This window comes from Odocoileus virginianus, chromosome 16 (assembly GCF_023699985.2).
Source record: "Odocoileus virginianus isolate 20LAN1187 ecotype Illinois chromosome 16, Ovbor_1.2, whole genome shotgun sequence".
NCBI lineage: Eukaryota > Metazoa > Chordata > Mammalia > Artiodactyla > Cervidae > Odocoileus > Odocoileus virginianus.
This window is the reverse complement of record NC_069689.1, coordinates 19,672,163-19,699,562: the sequence shown is the minus strand read 5'-3', so window position 1 is coordinate 19,699,562 and position 27,400 is coordinate 19,672,163. Positions and strand designations below refer to the sequence as shown.

At 45.6% G+C, this 27,400-nt stretch overlaps 1 protein-coding gene and 1 long non-coding RNA gene across 4 annotated transcripts in view; one reads left to right on the top strand and one right to left on the bottom strand.

Moving 5' to 3' along the window:
• The window catches only part of LOC139038709 (uncharacterized), a 448,893-nt gene that overhangs the window by 157,922 nt on the left and 263,571 nt on the right, over positions 1-27,400 (top strand). The gene's annotated exons all lie outside the window — the stretch shown is intronic.
• Positions 13,522-27,400, bottom strand: part of FBLN5 (fibulin 5) — an 86,049-nt gene continuing 72,170 nt past the window's right edge. For all 3 annotated transcript variants that reach the window (XM_020875932.2, XM_070477944.1, XM_020875931.2), the window contains 2 exons: positions 24,145-24,340; positions 13,522-14,487 (listed from right to left, as the gene is read on the bottom strand). In XM_020875932.2, coding sequence (XP_020731591.1) covers positions 14,326-14,487; positions 24,145-24,340 — 358 coding nt within the window. In that variant the 3' untranslated portion in view covers positions 13,522-14,325. The remainder of the gene's footprint in view (positions 14,488-24,144; positions 24,341-27,400) is intronic.

Sequence of the window (27,400 nt, the reverse complement as noted above, 5' to 3'; positions counted from 1 at the left end):
CCACCCGAGGCCCCTGACATCTTTTCTTTTCTAATGATGTATGTTCTATTTCAACTCTAGTTTGAGTTACCGCATACTTCTGGTCTCTGTGGTTTTTGCTGTCCCTCACTGTGCCAGAGTTTACCTTACTGAATACCTTACTGAATTCATGAAAGGACATGCCACTGCTGCTGCTGCTGCTAAATTGTGTGACCCCATAGACGGCAGCCCACCAGGCTCCCCCGTCCCTGAGATTCTCCAGTCTAGAACACTGGAGTGGGTTGCCATTTCCTTAATGTGTGAAAGTGAAGTCGCTCAGTCATGTCCAACTCCCAGTGACCCCATGGACTGCAGCCTACCAGGCTCCTCCGTCCATGGGATTTTCCAGGCACGAGTATGACAATGGTCAAATTAGTGAATGTCCTTTAGCACAAAAGGACAAGGAGAACCCTTGTGGATTAAGCAAATAGCTTTCAGATCATTTGAAACACAGTTGAAATAGTTCAGGACAGCAAAGATTCTGTGATTTAGGGGAAAGAAAGCTATTAGACCCGGAATCAGGAGACCCCTATGCCAATATACCACAAGGTTACCTGAAGCAAGTAAATCCCCTCTTCCTAGCCTTGGATTCCTCATTGATGTCATGGCATGATTTCTAGATCCTTTTGGCTGTCATGGTCTATGTAGAGGGATTATTAATAAATTCCAATTAAAATGACCTCCCTAGGACATCCATGGTGTATTGGGAGAAACCACATTCCCACTTGTAGAAAGTGAAGATGAAATGGACCTGATTTCAAGTCATGGAGTGACATGAAATGCAATGGAATGAGAAGGAAACTGCTGAGCATATGCTGAGGGAAGTGAGGGCACTTCAGTCCTTCAAGTTCCAGGAACTGTTTATAAACTGAGTTATCACTTGGGTAAATGACTTGGATATTTGGAGTATCTGAGGTAAAGAAAGTAAGGGGCACTTGCTTTTCTGCTAGGACAATAGAGAAGAAAATCAGCAAGAATTTCCACAAACGTCATCTTGTTTCTCAAAACAAGAGACATCATTATCTCCATTTCATAGATAAGGAAACTAAGACTCAAAGAACCTAGGCAACTTATTCCAGGTTACAAACTAGTAAGTGACAGAATAGGACCCAAATCCAGGTCCATTCAACTCCAATCCTAGTGTTCCCTCTGCCTCCCCAGATGGATGCTATTACACCTAGTTGTCTGAGCCAAAAAAAAAAAAAAAAATTCCTATAAAGAACCTGAGGGGTGCATATCTCCCTTTTTCATCCTCTAGCATAAAGAACATAAGCATGCTTTCGAATTGAGAGTGATGGCTAGCAGGTCAAAGCCAAGAACAGAGTAGAAACTTGAAAAATATTTGTTGAGTTAAGTGAATACTGAGTTCAGAGTTAACCTTTTTTGCAAGTTACAAGAAAAATCTGAGATTCAGAGAGGCCAAGTGTCTTGCCATAGGTCAAGAAACCTAGAAAAGTTATTTCTTTTTCCAGAGAGAGCTGAGAAAGGAACCAAAGATGTCTAGACTTCCAGACTAGAGATATACCTATCATATCACCATAACTCCTAAGGCCAATAGAATTTTTCTTACACATTTAATTAAATACACTATACTTTAGGAGGAAATGAATGCTAACCTCCAATCAAGAATATTTACTTGCCTAATGGGTTAATAAGAAAATGTTTCAGAAGTTAATAGATGGCATGGTTAGTATAATTTTCAGTTTTGATATGGGCTATGAGTCATCTTTGTTTTGTCTTAGCGTTTTTTCCTCAGGTGTGGTATGTGCTGACCATAATTACTGGGAATAGGAGCCCTGTCACTCACTCAGGAAGTAATTGACAGACTTGCAGTGAGTGGATGACTGTTTTCATGAGTGTGTTTGGTCATTTAAGTAAAAAAATGGGTCCTTGGGGGATTTTGCTTGTCAGGTGATTGACTGCACTTTCACTGCAGGGGGTGCGGGTTCGACCCCTGGTCAGAGAACTAAGATTCCACATGCCACTAGCCAAAGTCAAAAAAGCGGGGGCAGGGGGGCAGTTCTCCAGAGTTTCTCATCTCCAATGAGCCACTTCATCTGCATCCCCAAGACCACATCTCAAAGGACCCTCAGAACTCAATCTCTAGTATGAAACTCTCTTGTCCAACACACACACTTCTGGCCATCTTCAGAGCCTCCACCTGGATGTGTCATGGTCACCTCAAATTCAGCAGACTCTACCTGTCCAAGGGTGTCTAACTGTGGAATTAAGATACAGGTACTTCCCTGTATGTAAATTATATGCCACAGAAAAATAAAAACAAAGAAGCAAGTTTAAAATGGAGTTCGTTTTCCCCTACTTCCCAAACTCCTCCTCCTGAGGTATTCCTTGACTTGGGTCAGGGTGTGCCTTAGTTTCGTAAACCTCCACACCCAGTAAGTCACCAAGACCTATTGATTCCATCTTCTACAGAGAACAAGACTTCCCGTGTGGCTCAGCTGGTAAAGAATCTGCCCGCAATGCGGGAGACCTGGGTTTGATTCCTGGATTGGGACAATCCCCTGGAGAAGGGAAAGGCTACCCACAACAGTATTCTGGCTTGGAGAATTCCATGGACAGTATAGTCCATGGGGTTGCAAAGAGTTGGACACAACTGAGCGACTTTCACTTCACTTCACTACAGTTCTCTATACTCTTTCCCCTCCTCTCCATTTTCTCTTGTCAATTCCCATCATTGTATTCACCTGAATGACCCTGACCCCTACTTTGTGCCAGACAGACACTATGCTAGCCCTTATGTCTAAAGTGACGAGCAACATGCATATGGTGTCTTGAAGGAGTCTGCATTTTTAGAACTCCATGTGGGAATCACAACCATAGAAACACAGATAACCCAGAAGGAGCATTTCATCTTACAAAGGAGTAGGGGTTGGAGTGAGCAGTACAGATCTAGGGTTTCAGGGATGGGTCTGGAAACTTCAGAGAGGAGCTGACCTCTTAGGAGAAAACTGAGAGATGAATAAGGATCCAGCAAGTAGACAAAGAGAAGCACTGATTTTGAGAAGAGCTCTAGCAAGAACAGCTGGAGGGAACATTTAAGCCTTTCAGGTTGGCTAGAGGGGTGGGGGCATTGTTTGGGAATTTGTTACAAAGGAGAGGTAAGTGATAGGAGATGGAGCCCAACAAGTGGGCAGGAACCAGATCATTGGAAAGCTTTGTCAATTACATTGAAGAGTTTGAACTTTATTCTGTGGCAAGAGGGTGGTCAGTAAAGACTTTTAAGCAATGGACTAAACAACCTTCTCTCTAGAAAGATCAATTTAGAGATAATGATCTCTTATCTGAACAACTCAGTATTTTTCTTGATGCCCACTTCTCTCATCTCCATAGACCACTTCCAAAGTGATCTTCCTAAAAATAAGACCATGTCCCTTCCCTAATTAAAAAGCAAAACAAAGTAAACTAAAAACCCTATCATAATTTCCCATAGCAGACAGCAGCAATTCCCAAACTCTAAGGAAAATTATCCCCGCAGATGTTGATGTTCTGGGGAAAAAACACAATTCACTTGGAAATAAGTTTCATTCACTTTTATACAAAAATTAAACAGTTGTCCTTTTCATTGTAGGACTTCTCAGAGGCTTTAATTTTCAAGTGTCAATTGTGAATCTTTCTAAAAGGGATTCAGAGTTCAGATTCCCAAATCTATTAAGCAAGTGATCTCTTCAGTCTTGGAGCACTATTGGCATCTCCATGGACTGGTGTTCTGTGAAATTCTGGCCTCTACATAAAGTCCAAACTCATTTAGATGAGCAAGGCCTTCAATGATGTAAAAAATTTCATTGCTGTCTGCCATATTGACACCCCTGAATCCTCTGCCCCAGCCACATTGGTCTTCTCAGTGTCCTTTGCTTCCTTATGCTTGAGGCTTTCTTAGTTATCCTTTATGCTGTTGTTCAGTCACTGAGTCATGTCTGACTCTTTGCAACCCCATAAACCACAATATGCCAGACTCCTCTGTCCTCAACAATCTCCTGGAGTTTGCTCAAATTCATGTTGATTGAGTCAGTGATGCTATCTAACCTTCTCATCCTCTGCTGCTCCCTTCTCCTTTCGCCTTCAATCTTTCCTAGCATCAAGGTCTTTTGCAATGAGTCAGATCTTTGCATGAGATGGCCAAAGTATTGAAGCTTCGACTTCAACATTAGTCCTTCTAATGAATATTCAGGGTTGATTTCCTTTAGGACTGACTGGTCTGATCTCCTTGTAGTCCAAGGGATTCTCAAGAGTCTTCTCCAGCACCACAATTCATAAACATCAATTCTTCAGCACTCAGTCTTCTTTAGGGTACAACTCTCATATCCATATATGACTACTGGAAAAATTATAGCTTTGATTATACAGACCTTTGTCAACAAAGTGATGTCTCTGCTTTTTAATATGTTGTCAATGTTTGTCAGAGCTTTCCTTGCAAGGAGTAAGCGTCTTTCAATTTCATGACTGCAGTCACCATCCACAGTGATTTTGGAACCTAAGAAAAGAAAATCTGTCACTGCTTCTACTTTTCCCCCTTCTATTTACCATGAAGTGATGGGACCAGACGCCGTGATCTTAGTTTTTTTAACTTGAATTTCAAGCCAGCTTTTTCACTCTCCTCATTCACACTAATCAAGAGGCTCTTTAGTTTCTCTTCACTTTCTGCCATTAGAGTGGTATTATCTGCACGTCTGAGGTTGTTGGTATTTCTCCCGGAAATCTTAATTCTAGCTCGTGATTCATCCAGCCCAGCATTTCACATGATGTACTCGGTATAGAAGTTAAATAAGCAAGTGACAACATTCAGCCTTGACTTACTTACTTCCCAATTTTGAAGTAGTCTGTTGTTGCATGCCTGTGCTAGTTCTAACTGTTGCTTCTTGACCTGCATGCAGGTTTCTCAGGAGACAGTAAAGTAATCTGTTACTCCCATCCCCTTTAAGAATTTTCCACAGTTTGTTGTGATCCACACAGTCAAAGGCTTTAGCACAGTCAATGGAGCAGATGCTTTTCTGGAACTTCCTTTGCTTTCTCTATGATACAATGAATATTGGCAATTTGATCTCTGGTTCCTCTGCCTTTTCTAAACCCAGTTTGTCCATCTGGAAGTTCTCGGTTTATGTGCTGCTGAAGCCTAGCTTGAAGGATTTTGAGCATAACCTTGCTAGCATGTAAAATGAGTGGATGATGGTTTGAACATTCTTTGGCATTGCCCTTCTTTGGGACTGGAATGAAAAGCCGACTTTTTCCAGTTCTGTGGCCACTGCTGAGTTTTCCAAATTTGCCAACACATTGAGTGCAACACTTAAGCAGCAGCATCTTTTAGGATTTAAAATAGCTCAGATGGAATTCTGTCACCTCCACTAGCTTTGTTCATAGTAATGCTTCCTAAAGTCTGGCTCTAGGTGGTGACCACACTATCATGGTTATCCAGGTCATTAAGATTTTTTTTGCATAGTTCGTCTATGTATTCCTGCCACCTGATTCTCTTCTGCTTCTGTTAGGTCCTTGATGTTTCTGTCTTTTATTGTGCACATCCTTGCATGAAATGTTCCCTTGATATCTCCAGTTTTCTTGAAGAGATCTCTAGTCTTTCCCATTCTATTTTCCTCTATTTCTTTGCACTGTTCATTTAACAAGGCCTTCTTATCTCTCCTTGCCATTCCCCAGAACTCTGCATTCAGTTGGATATATCTTTCCCTTTCTCCCTTGCTTTTTGCTTCTCTTCTTTACTCAGTTGTTTGTAAAGCCTCTTCAGACAGCCATTTTTCCTTCTTACATTTCTTTTTCTTTGGGATGGTTTTGGTTACTGCCTCCTGTATAGTGTTATAAACTTCCATCCATAGTTCTTCCAGCACTCTATCAGATCTAATCCCTTGAATCTATTTGTCACTTTCACTGTATAATCATAAGGGATTTGATTTTGGTCATACCTGAATAGCATAGTGGTTTTCCCTACTTTCTTCACCTTAAGCCTGAATTTTGCAATAAGCAATTCATGATCTGAGCCAAAGTCAGCTTCCAGTCTTGTTTTTGCTGACTGTATAGAGCTTCTCCAGCTTCATTTGCAAAGAACATAATGAATATGATTTTGGTATTGACCATCTGGTGCCAACAAAGGTCCGTCTAGTCAAGGCTATGGTTTTTCCAGTGGTCATGTATGGTTGTGAGAGTTGAACTGTGAAGAAAACTGAGCACTGAAGAATTGATGCTTTTGAACTGTGGTGTTGGAGAAGACTCTTGAGAGTCCCTTGAACAGCAAGGAGATCCAACCAGTCCATCCTAAAGGAGATCAGTCCTGAGTGATCATTGGAAGGACTGATGCTGAAGCTGAAACTCCAATACTTTGGCCACCTCACGCGAAGAGTTGACTCATTGGAAAAGACCCTGATGCTGGGAGGGATTGGGGGCAGGAGGAGAAGGGATGACAGAGGATAAGATGGCTGGATGGCATTACCGACTCGATGGACATGAGTTTGGGTAAACTCCGGGAGTTGGTGACGGATAGGGAGGCCTGGCTTGCTGTGATTCATGGGGTCGCAAAGAGTTGGACATGACTGAACCACAGAACTGAACTGATGTCCATGTGTAGAGTGGTCTCTTGGATTGTTGAGAAAGGGTATTTGCTATGACGACCATGTTTTCTCAATAAAACTCTCCATTTTGTACACCAAGGCCAAATTTGCTTGTTATTCTGGGTATCTCTTGACTTCCTATTTTTGCATTCCAATCCTCTATGATGAAAAGGACATTTTTGTTGGTGTTAGTTCTAGAAGGTGTTGTGGGTCTTCATGTTTGTGTGTGTGTTCGTCACTCAGTTGTGTCTGACTCTTTGCGACCCCATTGACTATTGCTCATCAGGCTCCTCTGTCCACGGAATTCTCCAGGCAAGAATACTGGAATGAGTACCCAGTCCCTTCTCCAGGGGATCTTCCCAACCCAGGGATCAAACCTGGGTCTCTTGCATTGCAGGCAGATTCTTCACTATCTGAGCCATTAAAGAAGTCCTGTAGGTCTTCATAGAACCAGTCTTCTTTGGCATCAATGGCTTGGGTGTAGACTTGGATTACTGTGATGTTGAATGGTTTGCCTTGGAAGCAAGCTGAGATGATTTTGTCATTTTTGAGGTTGCACCAAGTACTGCATTTCAGACTCTTTTGTTGACTATGAGGGTTACTCCATTTCTTCCAAGGGATTCTTGCCCACAGTAGTGGATATAATGGTCATCTGAATTAAATTCATCCATTCCCTTTCATTTTAGTTTACTGATTCCTAAGATGTCAGTGTTCACTCTTGCCATCTCCTGGTTGACCATATCAAATTTACCTTGATTCATGGACCCAACGTTCTTAGTTCCTATGCAATATTGTTCTTTATAGCACTGGAGTTTACTTTTACCACCAGACATACATCCACAGCTGAGAGTTGTTTCCACTTTGACCCGGATGCTTCATTCTCTCTGGAGCTATTAGTAATTGCCCCCTGCTCATACTCACTAACATACTGGACACCTTCATTCTAGGGGGCTCATCTTTCAGCTTCATATCTTTTTGCCTTTTCATACTCTTCATGGGGTTCTCACAGCAAGAATACTGGAGTATGTTGCCATTTCCTCTCCCAGTGGACCACAATTTGTCAGAACTCTTCACTACGACCCATCCATTTTGGGTGGCCCTGCATGGCATGGCTCATAGCTTCATTGAGTTACACAAGCCCCTTCGCCATGACAAGGCTGTGATCCATCAAGGGGGTCCTCCTTTAAGTTGCAGCTGAGTCTCAACTCCACTGTGAAAAGGGGGTGTATGGGCAAAGCTTGCTAAGATATAGGTGGATTTGAGTAAAGGCTAGTGTCCATAAAACTGCAGTATGTTCTTTATGAGAATAGTTTGGATGAATAATTCTATAAATTGTGAATCTATGAAAAGTGCTAGACTACATTTTACAAAGAACGTTGAGTTATTTTTTATGGGCAAAGAAACTCTGGTCTTTAGAGATAGTGCATTGCCCGTGTTCAAACGGACTCCAGTTTTTCCCAGACTCTGCTCCTGACTACACGAAGAATATAGGCACCATGACAAGATGGACTAGGGACAAAGAGAGTGCTGGAAAGATTTTTTTAAGTGCATTTCTGGGAATGAGTAGGGGTAGCCTGGCTCCTGACCAAGGGGTGTTGTTGGAATGAAGGAAGTCAAGCCTGGAAGGGAGAAATTGGAGGTCAGAAAAGATCCTGAGAATGACTCCTCATGAAGAACATCCACAGGGAAGACCCAGAATCAAATCACTGGATAAAGATTCTTTCTATTTTGAGCAGGGAAGACAGGAGAAAAATGAGGAAAGGGAAATCGTGGCTCTGCTCAGGAAAGGATTGTTCCACAGATCAGAGAGAGGTTCTGTGTGCTTGGGAGAGAAGAGGAAGGGAGGTGGAGAAAGAAGACGTCAAACTATATCCATCATTTTATACTTTGTCACACGGACCCAGCTCTGCTTCCACTGGACAGGACCCTACCACCAACTTCCAACTTTGGGATGGAGATCAGGGCGTGGGAATTAGGGGGCAGTGTGGAAAAAGAAAGAACAGAGGGAAGCGCATAAAGAGAAGAAATGAGAGGAGGAAGAGGAGGGGAATGAAGGATTCTCCCAATCCCAAGCCCACAACCTTACTCAGAACTAAAACGAGGAAACAGAGTTCTTATTTGGGAGGAGGAACAAGAGAAGCCCCATCCTTGTCTCCATCCTTGCCCTCGTCGTCCCATCTCTCAGCCTTCAGCAGGTTGTGGAGGAATCAACAAAGGAGTGGAGCAGAGCTGAGTGAAATCTGGTGAAAGTGAAAAACTAGGGCAGCCTTGAGGCAGTCTCCCAAGATGGAAGCTTGCAGCTGGAGGGAGTGAGTAAGAGGAGCAGAGTCTTTATTAGCTGAGTGTTAGCAGTGTGCTGGCTCGGGATTAGCTGGAAGAAGGAACTTCCTTCCCTTCCAGAGCCTATCCCATCTCTCCAGCTGCTCCAGATGAGCAAACCGCTCCTTTTCCACGTGCCTTTATGGCCACAAAATTCTTGCAGCACGCCTGCAAGCTCTTCACCGCTTACTTGAGAAAAGTCCTGGCTTTTTATGATGGAAAATGATGCCATGAGTCTTTAAAAGTGGTACTAAGGGCTCTGAGAAGGTTATACATTCCAAAGTTCCAACAGGAAAAAAGCAGGAAGCAAGAGGGTCTAGCTCTCCCCAACTCTGGCTAGATTCTGAGCTGAAAGGATCCTCTGGACTAACTGTGGCTTTACTGAAAAATGCCAATTATGATTTCAATAGTGCCTTTGCACATAAAAACGCTGCCTTTGCAGCAGTGTTACTGGCCCACAGCTCTGCTTTTCAGAAAGACTGGGAGGATGCTCTATGGAAATGCCAAGCTTGGGGTGGACACTTCTGTGGGGTCTCTTTCAATGTGGAACTAGAAGGAAACGAAACGAAGTAAGACAACAGGAAAAATGTAAGGCTACAGGATCACTGTAAAGAGCTAATTTATTTGCAAATACCACAGCTTGGTTTAAATGTTGGGTACTTTCTTGGTAAAAATTTTTAAGAGCAGAGAACGAAGACTGTAAGAGCAATCTGTGCTCCTCTGTAACACAGGGAGTTCAACCTGGGGCGGTGCTCTGTGACAACCTAGAGGGGTGGGATGCGGATGCGGCAGGAGGGAGGCTTCCAGGGGCGGGGATATACACATGGTTATGACTGATTTGCATTGTTGTACAGCAGAAACCAATACAACCGTATAAAGCAATTATCCTCCAGTTAAAAATAAACTTAAAAAAAGAAAGGGGCAATCAAAAACAGGGTGTTATAAATGGTTTGTACACTAAAGCTCAGAACTCAAGGCATGTGTCTGAAAGTATAGTAGCTATCTTGTGATAGAAGCCAGTTCTGCAACATCAAATGTATTCTCAGTAGAAAGTAGGAGAGCAAGAATTAGAAAAAAGGCTCCGTTGAAACCAAAACAACCCTCCCCAAACAAAAATTACTTTAAAATGGCATTCAGCAATCCAGTGACCCTCTGGTAGCCTTAAATCAGATTGATAAATTACCAACTTAAATCTTGATAGATATCATAAAGATCTTAATGTTTGCATCTATGCACAATTTACTCCTACTTTCACCTTACATTATTGCTCAAGAATATTCCAAATTCCTGGAAAAAAAGGGTTGCTAGTCACCGCCTGTCAACATGTCTTTCCCTCTTTGAGAGGACACCAACAACAATATAATAGATCATTCCTGTGTTGACACCTATTTTCTCACCCTAACGGTCGATTTCACTGATGGATGCTGGCGAAGATTCCTCACCAGGAATCATTAGCAAATCAAAGATTCTAACTAGATGCTGTCATTCTCCCACCCAGGGCCAAAAAAAACGCCGCCAAAGTAATAAATCTTGCCTCAGTGCACTCCCTTTTGTCCTGAAGCTTCTTGGTTATTATTATTATTATTATTATTTTACAAAACTTCTTTTAGTTATCTATGTCAGGGATTCTAATGAAGCATCAGTGATCTGTTAAGTAAAGGCACTAAGAAATTTGAGAACAAAAACATCAACAAGAAGGAACCATCTGTATATCTGTGATAGGTGATGGGCATTGGCCAATTTCAAAACAATGAAGAGCTTTACTAAAAGTCTGCTTTTTTTCCCCTAGGGATGAAAACATTGCATTTCAAAGTACATACCCACAGTATCCTAGAGAGAGAAAAATTTCGGCTAACATTGATTTTGTGTTTCCTTGCAGTGTTTTTAGTAACTCCTAAGCAGAAGTCTAAATTTTAAACACATGCCTGAGGATGTTCATAAGAATTTTTATTGTATGAAATAGGTATGTCTTAATAATTATGAAAATCTAACCCAAATCATTTTGTTCACACTGCTAAACTGCATCCACCATGATGTATTTCAGTTAGTTTTGTCTCGGAGGCTGCATCAATCCTTAGATATTCATAAATTTCTTATCAGGACCTCCATCTCTCTTGTTCATCTCTCTGAATCCAGAAACTGGCCCAACCCAAGTGGACTGGGTGGATGCTTAACCAAACTGTGTTCTCCTCTTACAATGAAAACTTTTTACAAACAAGATTTCATGTGTTGAGAGGGGAAAAAAGAATACTTGCTCTTCGGTCATGTCATCTCTCTCTGGGGGGCCCTCAGATCACCCTCTCGGGTTACCCAGATGAAGTTTGTACACATTACAGTAAACAATCAGTCCACAAAAATACATTGAAGCCACCAAATAAATGAAGTAATCAGACCAGCTGAAAAATTTTCACCATCTGGGAAAATAACACCCCAAGTGCCAAGACAGTTACCTAAGAAAATTTCTAAGTATGTTACTCAGGCCTGAGAGGCAACAGGTAGGTGGATTCCATGCCAATTAGAAAGTGTTATGATTGGCAAACCACTGTAAAACTCTAAAACTGCAGTTTAATGGAAACGCTGGCTGTCATCCCCAAAGTACATTTCAAGGAATCGCAGAACTGTAGAATTAAAGGCAGCTGAATGGAAGTTTTCATCCATATTGAACCCAGAAGATTAGGTAGTAACACAAGAACTTTTGCAGGTGTCCCAGTTCTTAATCTGGCATTTCTTCCACCACATAACCCTTCATTCCTCTGATGGAGCAGAACAAAGCAGAGTTCATGTGACAAGCTCCCAGCCCAGCTCAGAGATGGGGTAGAGCTGATGGGGTGAGGGGTGGGGGGGGGACAGGCATGGAATGGCCTGATACTTCAGGGTCCAAGGGAACAGCCAGCCCCAGCAAACTGGAGCAGAGGGGGCACAGTGCTGAGATTCAAAGAGCAGACTTATTCCCAGTCTTATGAAAACAGTAACACCCGACTATTCTCAAAGGGTGGCGGAAACCAACAGCTTTTCAGGTTCTGGGAGCCTCTGAAACTGTTTCCCAAATGTTTGGGGTTTGGCCCTACAATACATACACGCTTTGCCCCAAGGCATCTTTCCCTTAATTTTTAGGCCCCAGTGTATTTTAAGGTAAATTGATCCCACATGCTTCTGATTCATTTACACTGAACTCATCAGGCTATGTTTGGAAAGAGCAATCCAAAGGCCAAGAAGCCCTTTGAGACTGTTTTTATGTGCCTTTTTTCTTAGAAACAGGAAGCTATGTCTTGACATGGACGAATAGAATGCAAGCCCTCGAGACTCAGGTCTGGTTCCAAAGGTGGCCCCTCTGAAACCCAAAGGTCCACAAATCACCAAGACAAGGCTGCCCCTCCTACTTTTTCAGAAGTTAAAGGAAACCTTACCTTCATGGTGTTACGAGCCTGAATCAGTCATTCAGAGCAGCTCGGCGCAGAGCTCACATAAGGCTTGAGCATTCTAACTCCACACCCATTCCTGACACCTAGGACTCCAACATGCAAGGGGAGCCCCAGGCCCAGAGCCACCTCTTCTCTCTGCTCTGCGGAGCTGGGCCTGCACCCTGGCAAGTCTGTAGGAAATTGCTCTTTTTATCTGAGCTGTGAAACTGGGCTGTTCAGTTGTTGACTTGTTGCTGGTGTTACTGTTAACCGTCACTTGAACCTGACAGAGGAGGCACAGTGGGAAACGATTTGGAAAGGGTTCTTTTAGGGAGGAAGAAATTAACATATCCCCTCCGGCGGCTGACCAGAACCAGGAAATGTTTGACTTTGTTTCCTCTCCTTTTAGTATAAAAGAAGCCTGAAGTCTAACTCAGGCAAGATGGCTTTTTGGGATATGCATCAAAAGTCTCCGTCTGCAGACTTTTGAACAAAGTCATCGTTCTTTGCCCCAACAATTGGTCTCTCAATTCATTGACCTGTAGTGAGGCCAGCAGTGTGATCTTGCACTCGTAACAGGGTTGACTCCTGACATGAGACACAAAGGCAGCTGCTCTGGTCAGTTCTCCCATCTGTGACCTGCTCTGTTGACCCCCTTTATCCTTGCCTGGGGTTCCAAGGCTGAAAGGAATCCAGGTCACTGACTAGGAAAAGGACAATGAACTGTACAAGTAACTGAAACGATGTTGAAGATAAAGTCGCCAGGGTTTGGTCCCAATTGTCTCCCTCTCTTTATACAATGCACTCTCAACTCCACCTACTCATGAACTTTTAAAAATTCTTAGGCCCTACCTAAGAACAAGTAAATCAGAATCTCTGGGGGTAAGGCCCAGGAAGTCAAGTTTTTGTCTTGAAAACTCCACTGGTTATCCTACTACACCATCAGGGGTGAGGGCCACCGATTTAAAGCAACTTGAATACTTTCCTGTTCTGGAAAAGTACCTGGAAATAATCCACATCACAGAGGGTTTGGTCATTGTCTTCTAATGATTTGGGGTTGATGCTCTCCTCTCCCTCACACCCATTATGTTTTTAATGATGATCATGCTCTCTGGAGAGCTTTTCAAGCCAGTACCCAATAAACTAAAGAGAACTAGAACCAACCCCAAAGGCTGAATCATCTCCCATGTCAAAATGAACCAAACACAAGATCTCTTCAAATATTTAATCAGTTTGGAGACCTCTGCCTTCCAACCCAGTTGGGTAAAAAGTCAAAAGAAAGCATGATGAAGGGGTCTTCAAAGAAAACACTGGGATAAAATGGAGAGGAGACTGGGTTTGGGAAGACAGAATATAACACGTGCCTTATGACCTTTTGAAGGCATTCTACCATGGATTAAAAATAATCATCATCATCAAAATGAACAAGAAAGGATTAAACAGTTATACAAATTTAAGAACAACTAAAACTTCTCTTATGGCTGAAAATACCAGACATGGCTTTGAAATAGACTCTTTAAAAACCTTTAGATCATTCTGTGGTTTCTTTCTATAGCCTTCTGTACATGCAAGAAGCAAGCTAGCTATACCCAGTGTCCCCGGGAGCTTTGGGGGGCCGTGGCAAAGAAGCAATCAGCGAGAGATAGAGAGAAGGCCTGGAGGAGGTGAGAGAAAGTGGTTCACAGTTTTTGAACGTGGACTCAGACCCCCGCAAACCTATTTTCTTTGAAAACTATGGCAATAAACTGAAGGCCTTGAAAAATCACTGTCGATCTCAGGTCAGGGTGCCAGTGATAATGCTTTTCGATAACTGCATCGTAGAAACTGGGGAAGTATGTCCTTCAAAGTGATGGGTCTATAAGTATAGAGGCGTAGTTGGGACTCATACTGACTCCTCAGGAGACGTTCAGCCGAAAAGGCTTCACGTCTGTCTCATTCTCGGGCCCTCTCTGGTTTCTCCGCTTCTCTGTCCCTTGGTGCAGTTGGAGGCAGTGTCAGAGGCTGCAGCCCGGCGCTCAGAACGGGTACTGGGACACATATATCCGCAGTCGGATCACAGAGCTGCCTCTGAAGTTGATGACAGTGTTGACCGTGATCATTTCCAAGTCCAGTTGTATGTCCCGGGGCCCTTTGATGGGGCGAGTCATCACCAGGGTGGCACTGATGGGGCCCGTTTGCTGTGGACGGAACCGGGTATACTAGTTAGAGAAAGTCTGACCAGCTGACGGAGCCAAGGGTGAGCTTGACTCTGGAAGCTGTCACACAGCAAGCAAATGGTACAGATGAGCCTGTTTGCAGGAACAGGAATAGAGACGCAGATGGAGAGAACAGACGTGTGGACACAGAGAGGGGAAGGAAGCTTGGGACCAACTGGGAGAAGTATTGACATATATACAGTATCATGTGTAAAACAGAGAGAAAGAGGCTACCGTATAGCACAGGGTACTCAGCTCGGGGCTCTGTGATGACCTACAGGAGTGGGATGAGGGTGGTGGGAGGGAGGCTCAAGAGGGAGGGGATGTATGTATACATAAAGCTGATTCATGTTGTACAGCGGAAACTAACACATTGTAAAGCAATTATACTCCAATAATAAACTTTTTAGAAAAAGAAAACAAACAATGGTAGAGAGGGTGAGGAAAGCTCTCCTTCAGGTGACATGGCCTCTGGGACAGTCACCAAAGCCAAAGGTCAAGTGGTCTGGTCGCAGCCAGCCTCTGTAGCCCCAATCGGGGTGCTCCCCCTTGCCCACTGCCAGCAGACTGGCATCCCTTGATGCCCTCCTCCCTGACTTTGCTTCATGTTCCCCTGGCTTCTCCCTGCTGCCCCTTCAGGTCTCACTGAAACATCACCTCCTCAGAGGAGCTTCTCTGCTTTTTCCAATTTAATTCAGGTCCCTGTGACCTTCTGCCAGTGTACCCCCTACTTTACTGAGGAAGAAAAGTATTAATTATCACGTGTCATCATCCATACTATTCACCAGGTCCACATCTGATGTCTAGGTCCACAGCAGGCTATGAACTCTTTAAGAGCAAGGACTGGGGGTGGGTTTTCCACTCCGAGCCCTCCAGAACCCAGAATGATGCCTGGCACATGGTAAATGTTCAGTGACTGTGTCTTGAATAAAAGAACAAACAGTTGCCTAAACTGTGTGACTCCAGGCTGTCGCGTCACTTCTCTGAACCTCTTCTCTAAAGAGAGAGTTTGTACCAGATCAGCAGTTGCCAAGTAAACAGCTCCATAGCACCTGGGACACTTTTTAAACTAACAGTTCCAGGGACCCATTCCAAGATTTTCTGCTGCAGTGGATTTTTTTTTTGATGATGCCTGGGGAAGTGTGACTTGTTTACTAGCCTCCAGGTGGTTCCAAGTGCAGCCTCTGCTGGAGCTTCTGGCTGGACACACCGCACCCCCTGCCCTGCAGCTTCGTCACCCTGTGAATTTATCTCTGTGGTCCTGATAACTTCATGTGAGTTTTTTTCCTCCACTGAATCTTTTCCTAAAGTTTTCAAGGTGGTGAGGAGAGAGGACTGACATAACTTAGCTTCTGCTATGTGTGAAACACTCTTCTGGCCACTTTTACGTACATATTCTTATTTAATCCCTGTAAAAGCTCTGAAAGGCCTGGCTACTCAAACTGTGGTCCTTGGACCAGCAGTATCAGCATCACCAGGGCACTTATGAGTAATGAAAGACCTCAGCACCAGCCTAAGGCATACTAAGCCAGGAGCTGTAGCTTAATACAATCTGCAGGTGACTCATGGGCACATCAACAATTAAGGGGTGCTCATCTAAAAGCACGGAACCCAGTCTGGGGACCCTAGCTGCCATTCTAAAGGTATGTCTCATTATCCCCTTGTTCTGTTGTTCCTTGTGAACTGAGTCTCCATAAGTTAAGTCACCGCTTAGGGTCACTAGACCACTTATGAGCAGGGAAATGGGGTTCCATTCCACAAGCTTTTGACCACAAACTTCAGGCCTCTTTCACTGCACAATTAACAGAAAAGACTGATACGTGTTTTATTTCTCCCTAGCACTGCCCTGAAGGACAAATACTCAGAGGGCCAGGGCAACAACAAGAAAGTAGGTCCCTGGAAAGTAAATAGCACAAGGGAACAGGACATGCTGGACAATCCCTTCCTACAAGTTGCAATGCCCAGCACTGTGTCCAGAAACAAAGCAACAAGCTCTGCAAAATCAAGAAACTTGGCTTGTTTAAAGCCACACCAGACATTTTATCTGTCTCCATGAAGGGAGAGCTCCCCATAAAATTCTGGACATCCCCAAGAGCTGCCACAGGTATGACAGGGCAGGGCAGGCAGACAGGTCCCACCCCGGTAATGGGACCTCCCCTGTCCTCTGGGCTATCAGCAGCCTGACACTACACAACTTCCTCTTGGCATCAGCTCCCTCTGTTCCCGTCAGCATCCATGCAATTGGCACCCTCTCATACAAAGGTTCGCTCCTACTTCCTTGTCAACTCTTGCAAAACCTTGGAGCCCTGGGCTAGGACTTCAGAGGGAACAGCCATACAGGGAAATGCCCAGGGCATTTATAGGTCTATTATCTCACCAGCTTTTACTGTTTGCACAAACAAAGGCCAGGGGTTGAGGACCCTGAGCTGTGGGCAGGCTTGGGCAAGCTGTGGGCAAGCTGTGGGCAGGAGAGTTGCAGAGCCTGCGACAGGGAGTGGAACAGCTGGAAACTTCCCAGTTGTTCCTTTGGGCTGTCCTTGTAAATGTCTCCAGAGTGTGAGAGCATCACTGCCTCTTCTATTTGGAAGTAGTCTTAGAGGTCAACCAGTCTGATCCCCAGCAGGGTCAGACCTGCAGCAGCCTGAGAAAGGCCCGCCCACAAGCACACGGAGGACTCAAGTGCCTGCCAAGTTTGCTGAGGACAGATATCCCCCCTCCTCACTAGGCTTTTAGGGCAGACCCAGGGCATTAATGAAATAGGCCCCCTGAGAGGCTCTGGTCATTAGTGAACCTGGTGATCACTTGGTACAAAATGATGATGGTGATGGTGGTCATGGCTGATACTCAGCATCTGGCTACGACTTGGGCTTCCTTGGTGGCTCAGATGGTAAAGACTGCCTGCAATGTGGGAGACTCAGGTTAGATCTCTGGGTCAGAGAAATTCCTTGGAGAGGGGAAGGGCTACCCACTTCAGTATTCTTGCCTGGAGAATCCCCTGGACAGAGGAGCCTGGTGAGCTACAGTCCATGGGATGGCAAAGAGTCAGACATGACTGAGTGACTGACACTTTCCCTTTCTTTTGCATACACCTCCTTTTTAATCTTTATAACCCTACAAAGTAATGTAGCACATGGTACTAGAGCATCTGACTCCAAAAATCAAGCTTCTAGCCACTAAACTCAGATAAATTCTCAGTATCTCTTCATTTCCAGACCATCCCAGGCACTTAGTCTACTTGAGAATCACTCCTTTGAATTGTAAATGCTTGCCTGGTTGTTTTTCCCTCTCCTCATAGTGTGGAATCCTCAGGGCAGAAGCCACGTGTTCCTAAACTCTCAGAGCTGCATATGTAGTGGAGCTGTATTAACGTCAGTGACAGAAGGTGGAGCGAGTCGCGATGCCGATGAAGGGGCCTGCAGGGGAGTAGCTTGCCAACAGCCCACCTGACTGTCTGTCTTCTTGGGCCTGCCCCCACACAGGCTCAGGTTTGTCCTGAGTCAACCAGCGAGAAGGCGTTGTCTGACACAAGGCAAGCAGCCAGGCCACAGCAAGTCAGCTTTCCCTGGCCCCGTCACCTGATCTCCATGCCCTTTGGCGCAGTTTGTACCCTGTGCCCGGACTCCTTCTTCCCGTCCTAACTGTCCCTAAGTCACCTGGCCAAAGCCAGTCACCAGTTGTCTGTCCAGGTCTCGGGGGAGGCAGACTGCCAGTGGGGGCTCATGAGAGGGATGTGTGTGTGTGTACCTGTGTGTATGCATGTGAGTATTTGCATGTGTGTATGTACCTGTGCTGGAGAAAGCAATGGCACCCCACTCCAGTCCTCTTGCCTGGAGAATCCCGTGGACGGAGGAGCCTGGTAGGCTGCAGTCCATGGGGTCGCTAAGAGTCGGACACGACTGAGCGACTTCACTTTCACTTTTCACTTTCATGCATTGGAGAAGGAAATGGCAACCCATTCCAGGGTTCTTGCCTGGAGAATCCCAGGGATGGGGGAGCCTGGTGGGCTGCCGTCTATGGGGTCGCACAGAGTCGGACACGACTGAAGTGACTTAGCAGCAGCAGCATCTACCTGTGCACATGAGCGACTGTATGTGTGTGTACGTACAGGCATGTGTGCATGTGTGTGTATATTTGTGGGTACGTATGTGTGTGGCTTGTCTGCTGTGTGAAATAAAGCTCTTCCCAGGAGACTGTAACACCATCAGTGACACTCAGGGTGGCAGAGCCTGAACAGTCATCAATATCCACCCCCGACAAGATGCTGCAGTCCCTTGGGCATCTCCACCATCTCCAACCTCGCCAGGGCCAACAGCCCACAGCCTCCTAACAACAGTGGCAGCAGCTGCAGAAATGACTCTACCAATACAATCATAACCAGTGCTTACTGGACACTTTCTATTGTGATTAGATGTTAAAGGAGACTTTGTTATTTCAATTTTGGCTGAGACCCCAAAGCTAGACCAGTACCCCACATCCTAAAGAGAAATGTGAGAGTATGTACAGATACTAGGGGCACACTGTCTGGGTTCTAATCCTGCACTGGGGTTTCCTAAGCTGTGAGATCTGGGGCAGGTTCCTTCACCTCTCAGTGTCTCAGTGCTCTCATCTGGAAAGTCAGGGAGGGCAAACAAGCTCTAGCAGCGGTGCCCAACCTTCTGGGTACCAGGGCCCGGTTTTGTGGAAGACCGGAAGGCGGGGGATGGTTTCAGGATGATTCAAGTGCATTACATTTATTGCGCACTTTATTTCTACTATGATTGCATCAGCTCCACCTCAGATCATCAGGCAGTAGATCCCAGAGGTTGGGGACCCCTGCCCTAGAGGACAGGGCTGTGATGAAGATGAGAGCAGTGATATATGGAAAATACTTGACATATGTCCCGCACCAAACAGCATCAGTTTCGACTGCTATTTGTGTGATTTCTCCTGCTGTTGTCATACAGGACTTGAAGGCCATGGCCCAGCCTCAGATCTCTCACTCTGTCACCTCCAGCCTGTATAAGTATATCAGACACACTTACCAGCCCCCAAATCATGCAAGAGGGCCTTTCAGTGTGGGCCCTCTGAACTTAAGGATGCAGAGAGTGCACCGGACTCTCCCAGAGAAGAGAGCCCAGAGATACTGTGTACCACGCGGGGGACAGGGGGCTGTCGGGGAGCTGGCTACTGGTGTCCTGAAGGCCCAGTGCAAGGTCTGCCCGTGAGGTTGAGGGAACACCCACACATGCAAACTTTCTGAGAGAGCAGTCTGGGGTGGCAAGCAGCCAACCAGAGGCCGTCGCCCACACCTGGGAATGGTCAGTGCAAAGTCCTCAGGGAAGTCTCCAAAGAACCGACAAAGCATCCCATGAAAGCAAGAGCATTTGGGTCCCAGAAGAGAGCACCAGGTCCTGCCTACAATGGTAACAAGGGAGTAAGACCCTGGCCCCCCTCACCACTTCCGTTCCACCATCTGTACCCCCAAAACCCCAGAGGAGGAGCCAGGTCAGCACAATCAGTGAGGAAAGGGGAAGAGGAAGGCAGGACAGAGATTCAAGCTGGCAGGGAGGGCGGGGGGAGGCGGGGACTTTACACTGATAGACTCGTGGTTGGCTTCTACCTAAAGCAGCTGGGACTTCTGACATGGGGGAGAAAGACAATTTGATAGTAACTGACAGCATCTGTGAATCCAATGGGCTCCGCCTGAGACTCACCCAGGTGTGTGCAGATTCAAGATAGCCAGAAGAGAAAAAGAAAGTTATTGAAAGTTTCATCCTGCTTGTTTGATAAAAAACAGCTGCTCTGTGCTCCAAGCACTGTGCTAAGTAGATGATCTCATCCAATCCCAGAGTAGATACTATCATTATCCCCTCTATACAGATAAGGATGGCTTCCCAGGTGGCACTAGGGGTACAGGACCTGTCTGCCAATGCAGGAGACATAAGAGAAGCATGTTTGATCCCTGGGTTCAGAAGATCCCCTGGAGAAGGAAATGGCAATCCACTCCAGTATTCTTGCCTGGAGAATCCCATGGTCAGAGGAGCCTGGCGGACTACAGTCCATAGGGTTGCAAAGAGTCGACACGACTGAAGTGACTTAGCATGGACAGATGAGGAAACTGAGGCTCAGAGAGATTAGAGTGGGTGTCCAAGGCCATAGGGTTGGTGAATTGTGGAAGGAAATGAGGTGGGTCAGCCTGGCTCCACAGCCCACGACTGCGTGGCCTCCTGCGGAGGGCACTGCTACTTTGCACAGTGTGGGAAGGGAAACCTTACCTCCTCCTGCAGGGAGGCTGCCTGGCTTCACAGGGCCCCTACATCGGGCCTGTCTTCTCTTCCCAAGAACAGCTTTTAGGACCTTTCCAGCCAGGATCCAGCTTCCCATCCCTAAGTTCCTTCAGCCATTCCTGGGGCGGGTTATGTGCCCTCATCCCCTCTGTGTCATGGCATCCTTAGTTGAATAAATGCCAGCCAATTAGAGCCCTTCTCAAAGTTCTCCAGAGAGAGCGAGCAAACCACATATGCCTCAAAGTTTTGTGAGTTTCAAGGGTCCCCTCGTCACTGTAACAATCCAGGCACTAGAGGAAGTTCGCAGAAAGGGCCCCCCCTCCTGGTCACTCGCCTGCAGAAGATGATCATCCTCCCCCACCATCAAGGGGCAGCTCTTACAAGTCAGCTACATGGGGAACATTTGGATCAAGGGGATTTTAGTAGGTGGTGACCTGGCCAAGACAAGGCCACTTTCTACAGAGCTTCTATTCTGCTGGGGGGAAAACCTAAAGCAGCTGATACAGGTGATGGTATTTTAAATCCCCGAGAGGGGCATCTTTGTACCCTATGATTGGGACCTGCTGTGTCTGTACAGATGACAGAGGCCAGATGGGAGAATGCTGGCGGGCTGGGCTTATGCTCAAGGGGGCAGCAAACCCACAGAGGCGGGCAGAGGTGGGTTCCGCTGGATGGCCATGGCTGATGGGAATGCAGGAAAGACTGACAGAGACACAGCTCCATCTTTTTCATCTTGAGAAGTTCCTCTACCCTCAACTCATTCCATCTTGTTACAAAGCCCGTGTACCCCACTACACTGTTCTACAGATGCTGGGTCCACAAGTGCATTATCACATGTGACCTGGCCCTGTTCGAGTCTTGTCCAAAACATATTAGTGAGGAAACAGGCATGATACTAGCTCCTGAGGCCTTTTCTAATCTGTTCTAATCCTGCTTCTGAAACCTCTCTGTTTTCAGATGGTCCCAGCCCCAGAGGCAAAGACTGGAAGACAGGGGCTTGGGAGAGGGTGGGAAGAGAGCTCAGTCACACGGTTCTTCCACCAGCCCGCATGCCACCCCTGTCCAAGCTGTGAACTTCTGAGTCAAGTGCCCCACACTGACCCTGGGAGGACCACATACTGTGTTCATTAAAAATTCAGATTCCCTGCCAGTCCAGGCTCGATGCATGATACAGGATGCCTGGGGCTGGTGCATTGGGATGACCCAGACGGGTGGGACGGGGAGGGAGGTATGAGGGGCGTTCAGGATGGGGAACACATGTACACCCGTGGCGGATTCAAGCCAATATATGGGAAAACCAATACAATGTTGTAAAGTAAAATTAATTAATTAATTAATTTTTTTTAAAAAAGAAATGCAGATTCCTAAGGTGAATCATGGCCCCCAAGGGTATCAAGTTCTAATCCCTGAACCCTATAAATATTACCTTATATGGAAAGGGGATCTTTGCAGATGGGATTAAGTTAAGGATCTTAACACAGGGGGATTATCCTGGATTATCTGGGTAGGCCCTAAATACAATCACAAGTGACATTCTAAGAGACCAGGGAGATTTGATACACACAGAAGAGGAGGAGGGAATGTGACAAGGATGCAGAGATTGGAGTGGTGTGGTCACAAATCAAGAAAGACTGGCAGCACCAGAAGCTGGAAGAGACAAGGAATGGATTCTCCCCTGTAACCTCTGGAGGCAGCATGACCCTGCTGACATCTTGATTTCAGTGTGTGCATGAGTGTGCTAAGTCACTTCAGTTGTGTCTGAATCTTTGTGACCCCATGGACTGTAGCCTGCCAGACTGCTCTGTCCATGGGATTCTCTAGGCAAAAATACTGGAGTGGGTTGCCATGCCCTCCTTCAGGGGATCTTCCTGATCCAGGGATGAAACCCTCATCTCTTACATCTCCTGCATTGGCAGGTAGGTTCTTTACCACTAGCACCACCTGGGAAGCCCAGAGCAGTGGGTAGATTCCAGTACAGTGACAATGATTTTAGACTTCTGGCTTCCAGAATAAATTCCTGTTGTCCTAAGCCACCAAGCTGGTGACAATTTGTTACAGCAAACATCAGAAACTGATACACTAGGTCTTAGCCACCATCTTTTTTTTTTTTTTTCACCATCTTCTGAAATAAATTCTCTAGAGAGGAAGTTCTGGAATTCACTTTTTCAACAAGCATCCAGATTCACACTGAAATGTGAAAAACATTGCTGTAAGACAGTGGGCCCCAAAGACATGTGATCCCCTCCAGAGGTTGAGGGAAATGAAGTTCAATGATAGAAATGGTACAGTATCACATCTGTGTAATTTACAAATAATCAAACACATTTAAGATGTGTGCTCTAAAATTTGTTCCTGATAAATCCACATCAATTTATCCTGATATGGGTCAATCGATGCTAGCCAGCCAAACTTTCTACAGTGATAGAAATGTTCTATGTCCAAGCTAATACAACAGCCATATGTTGCTACTGAGCCCTTGAAATGTAGTTAGTGCAATGACAGAACCTAATTTTTAATTTTATTTATTTTACTTCATTTTCATTAGTTTAAATTTAAAGAACCACATGGCTACTGTGTTGGACAACACAGGTAGAGCCCACTTCTTTGAGGAATGCCTTTAAGTTCACTGCTATGTAAGTGCCATGAAGGCAGGGATCGGGACCGTTTTGTCCACTGCTGTAGTCAGTTTCTAGAAGCAAATAGTAGGGACTTGATGCGTGTATCAGTACTCAGTTGCTTCAATCGTGTTGGACTCTTTTGTGACCCCATGGACTGTAGCCTGCCAGGGTCCTCTGTCCATGGAATTTTCCAGACAAGAATACTGGAGTGGATTTCCTCCTCCAGGGGATCTTCCTGTCCCAGGGACTGAACCTGTGTCTCCTACAGCTCCTGCATTAGTAGACAGTTCCTTTACCACTGAGTCACCTGGGAAGCCCAGGGACTTGAAAGAATATACGTATATAGATACATAGATATAGATATGTCTATATCTGTAAATATAACTGAATCACTTTGCTGTACAGCTGGAACTAAGACAACATTGTAAATTGTCTACACTTCAATTTTTAAAAAATGGTTAAAAAAAAAAAGAAGAACTGCAGGAAGAAAGAGACCTATGATTGCATCTTGGCCTAATTTCTCATTGTGCAGATAAGGATCCTGAGGCTCACAGAGGAGAAGCAACTTTCTCCAGGCCACTCAGAAAGTGAGAGGAACCAGGACAGTGGAGTCCTGACTCCCATCCACTTTCCCCTCCCGCCTCCACACCCACTCCTCTGGACTGCCCTCTGGCCTGTTTCTAGAAGCACACTCCAGGCTAGACAACAGAACACCTTGTGGAAGATGGTGACCACCACTCAGCACCCCCTCTTACCCGCATATAGAATTCTCTGCCCTCATTCCCAGACTTGATCTGGAAAATGTAATAAGCCCCAGGGTAGCGGGTGGTTGCTTGCATTTGGAAGATGTCAGCGGGAACAGAGCGTCCTGACACCACGTCCATATCCCGGTACAAGATGGTGAAGGGCTGGTCTCTGCACCCAGGATTCTCAGCGGGACACATACAGCGGCTGTCGGGAAGGGAAATCATGTGAGAAGGCGGCAGATCCTTTCCAGATGCTGGTTGTACCTACCTCTGTGCTTGAAACATGGAAAAGGAGGACACCCCATTTCCACCATCCAAATGCTGTGTGACTGTAGAAGTCCTCTACTTCTGTCTCTGGTCTAAAAACTCTCCAGCATGTAAGTGAGCCCACTGGTTCCTAGAGAACAGCCTGTTCTGGCCAATCAGATAGTCCTGTTACTAAAGCATAAACCTGAGTTGTCTGGTTTTCAGAACACTGGGACATCCTGTAATGTACTTCATGATGGTCACATATTTAGTTGGCAAAAGTGTGCTTCATAGCTCTTCACTTTCCAACCATCCATACTCATTGAGAAGCTTTAAAAGTGAGAAATTACAATAGATTGACGGGTCTTGAGTGGTATTTTTTATATTTTCTATTGTACTTACTCCAGTCTGTGTGGAATAGAATTGGGTATTTTCTTTCTCTAAACAAACATCAGAACTCACTATGTACAAGATACAATGTTAGGACAGGACTTTCAGATGTTAGGACGTTTACTGCAATGATAAATTTAATGATCTTAAATTTACTCTTTAATAGAAATAAATCATAGACACAAATATCTCTGATACAAAGCATCTCACTTGAAAACTAGTAATAGCATTATCATAGTATAAACTTGACCTTATTACCAAGGGTGTTTTACAGACACCCCTGGATTTATCCCAAATCACCTCCATCTCTCCTCTCATCCCTGAGATTCCCCCTAGAGGTCAGAGTGCATAACAGGATGAGGATATCTGTTGATCTACGCCTTGGTGGCCAAAACTGGGATTCTGCTTTGCTGTTTCTGTTACTCTCCCCTGACTTCCAGTCCACCTTCAAAATCTATCCGTTCTACTTCTAAAATGCAGTCCAAATCCAGCTACTCCATCTCCACTATCAGTGCACCTCCTTGCTATCTCACCTGGACCGTGTGACAGTCTCCTTGATGGAACGGAAGGCTTTCCCACTCCAACCTATTACACCACAGGCAGAGTGCCCTTCGTCAAACATAAATCAGATTATGTCTGTATCCTGCTTCAAAGGTTCTACAGTGGCACCCATTGTGACTCGGATAAAAACTAAACTCATACTCTAACCTCTAACACCTCATGGGGTCTGGTCTCTGTTAATTTCTCTAACTTCCTCACAGGTCACTGTCCATGTCATTCATGAGGCTGCTGCTTCTTCCCGTCCCTGAAGACATCAAGCTCACTCTTGTCTCATAGTCTTAAACACTCGGTTCCCTCTGCTATTCTACTCTGTTAACATCGACTCGCCTTTCCATTCCAGCTCAAGGGTCATTCACTCAGAGGGGCTTTTAGACTCCCCAGACTAGACCAAGTCCAGCCTACTCTTTCACTTTGTAAATTTCTGTTCTTCCTGTTCTCAGCCCCTACTACCATCCAGGATCATGGATTCATTATGTGACCATTTGTTCGTTGTCTTTCTCCTCCACCAGCATAAGAACAAATACCACAGCAGCTGGCACTGGGCACAGACCAGGAGTCCGACTAACACTTAACAAGTGAGGGTGTAAAAAGAATTTTTAGTGCCTTCCATGGTGGCTCAGGGGTAAAAAATCTGCTTGCAGGAGAGGTTGGATCCACATGCAGGAGATACAGGTTCTATCCCTGGTCTGGGAAGATCCCATATGCCAGAGAGCAATTATGTGCCACAACTATTGAGCCTGTGCCTGGAAACTACAACTGTGGAGGCTTCACTCTGAAACTACTGAAGCCCATGCTCTGCAACACCAGAAGCCACCTCCATGAGAAACCCTCGTCCTGCGACTACAGAGTAGCCCCTGCTCACTGCAACTAAAGAAGAGCCTGAGGAGAAGCAGTGAAGACCCAGTACAGCCAAAAATAAACAAACAAATAAAATGACTTTTTAAAACGGAGTATTTAAAGTTTTGTTTTTTTAAGGCTCCATCAAAACAGCCAAGTCAAGATGTTCCGGGTGCCAAAATAGCCACATTAAAATGTCATGTGTCACACAGAAACTAATAGCTTTCTAAAAGAGATTTGGAGGAGGGAGAGATGGCTCCCAGCTGAAGAGGATTGCAAACAGCTGGGAGGTGGCATTGGCACCCAGATCTGAAAGATGGGGCAGGTCTGTCCCTGTGGCAATGGCAGGAACGCCTTCCATGTGCAGAAAACGTGTGCAGAGAAGCCGGGAGGTGGGACATTCCGGGGTGTGGGTGAAGGTGAGAGCAGGTCATGCTTGGGTTGGCAGGAACACAGGACACCTGAACAAGGAAATGAGCTGGATAAGGGCGGCTGGAGTGAAACTGGAATGGGGCCTGGAGGCAGGGTGCAGGAGTCTTCCAGGGCTCTCAGCGGCTTGTCAGGGCCCTGCCAGTAACACCAGTTCAGGGAGGGTCCCCACCACAGACAACTGAGACCTGGAGAAACCCAGGGACAACCAGGAACGGGAGTCGGTGAGGGCGGAGTTCTGCGCTGCCACCAAGGGCCCTGAACCAGAAATCAAAGAATGTGGTTCCACGGGGCTACTGAGAAGCACAGCTCTTAGCAGCCAGCGAAGTCTCCTTCAGGATCCGTCTGCTCCTGGCTTTGTCCTTTTCTGCCAGCTTTTGATCAGAGCAGGAAGCACACTGGTAAGGCATCAATTCCTCTTAGGAGCTGTGTCCTTAGAGGCATGCACGATGGATGTGTTCGTTCCATCCGTGTATCCCAGTTGGGGTCTGGGAGCTTCGGGGGCAGTAAACAGGTGAGTAGAAGGGAGGAGGGCAGAAGACATCCGTGTGTGTGTGCGTGCACGTGCCTGTTGTAATGCATGTAGGCTGCTGGGGAACTGAGACAGATAAATAGGAACTGAACAGTAGGAAAAGGAATTTCTAGTACACGGGGGCAGAAAACCACTGTTCTAGCGTATTCACTCTGTAGAGGTTGTCTTCACTTCACTTCTCACCTCAACTAAATATTTGCCATCTGGTGATTTCATTCAATCACTATTGTGACATCAAAAACTTGATTAGAGCAAGCTAATTACCCTCGG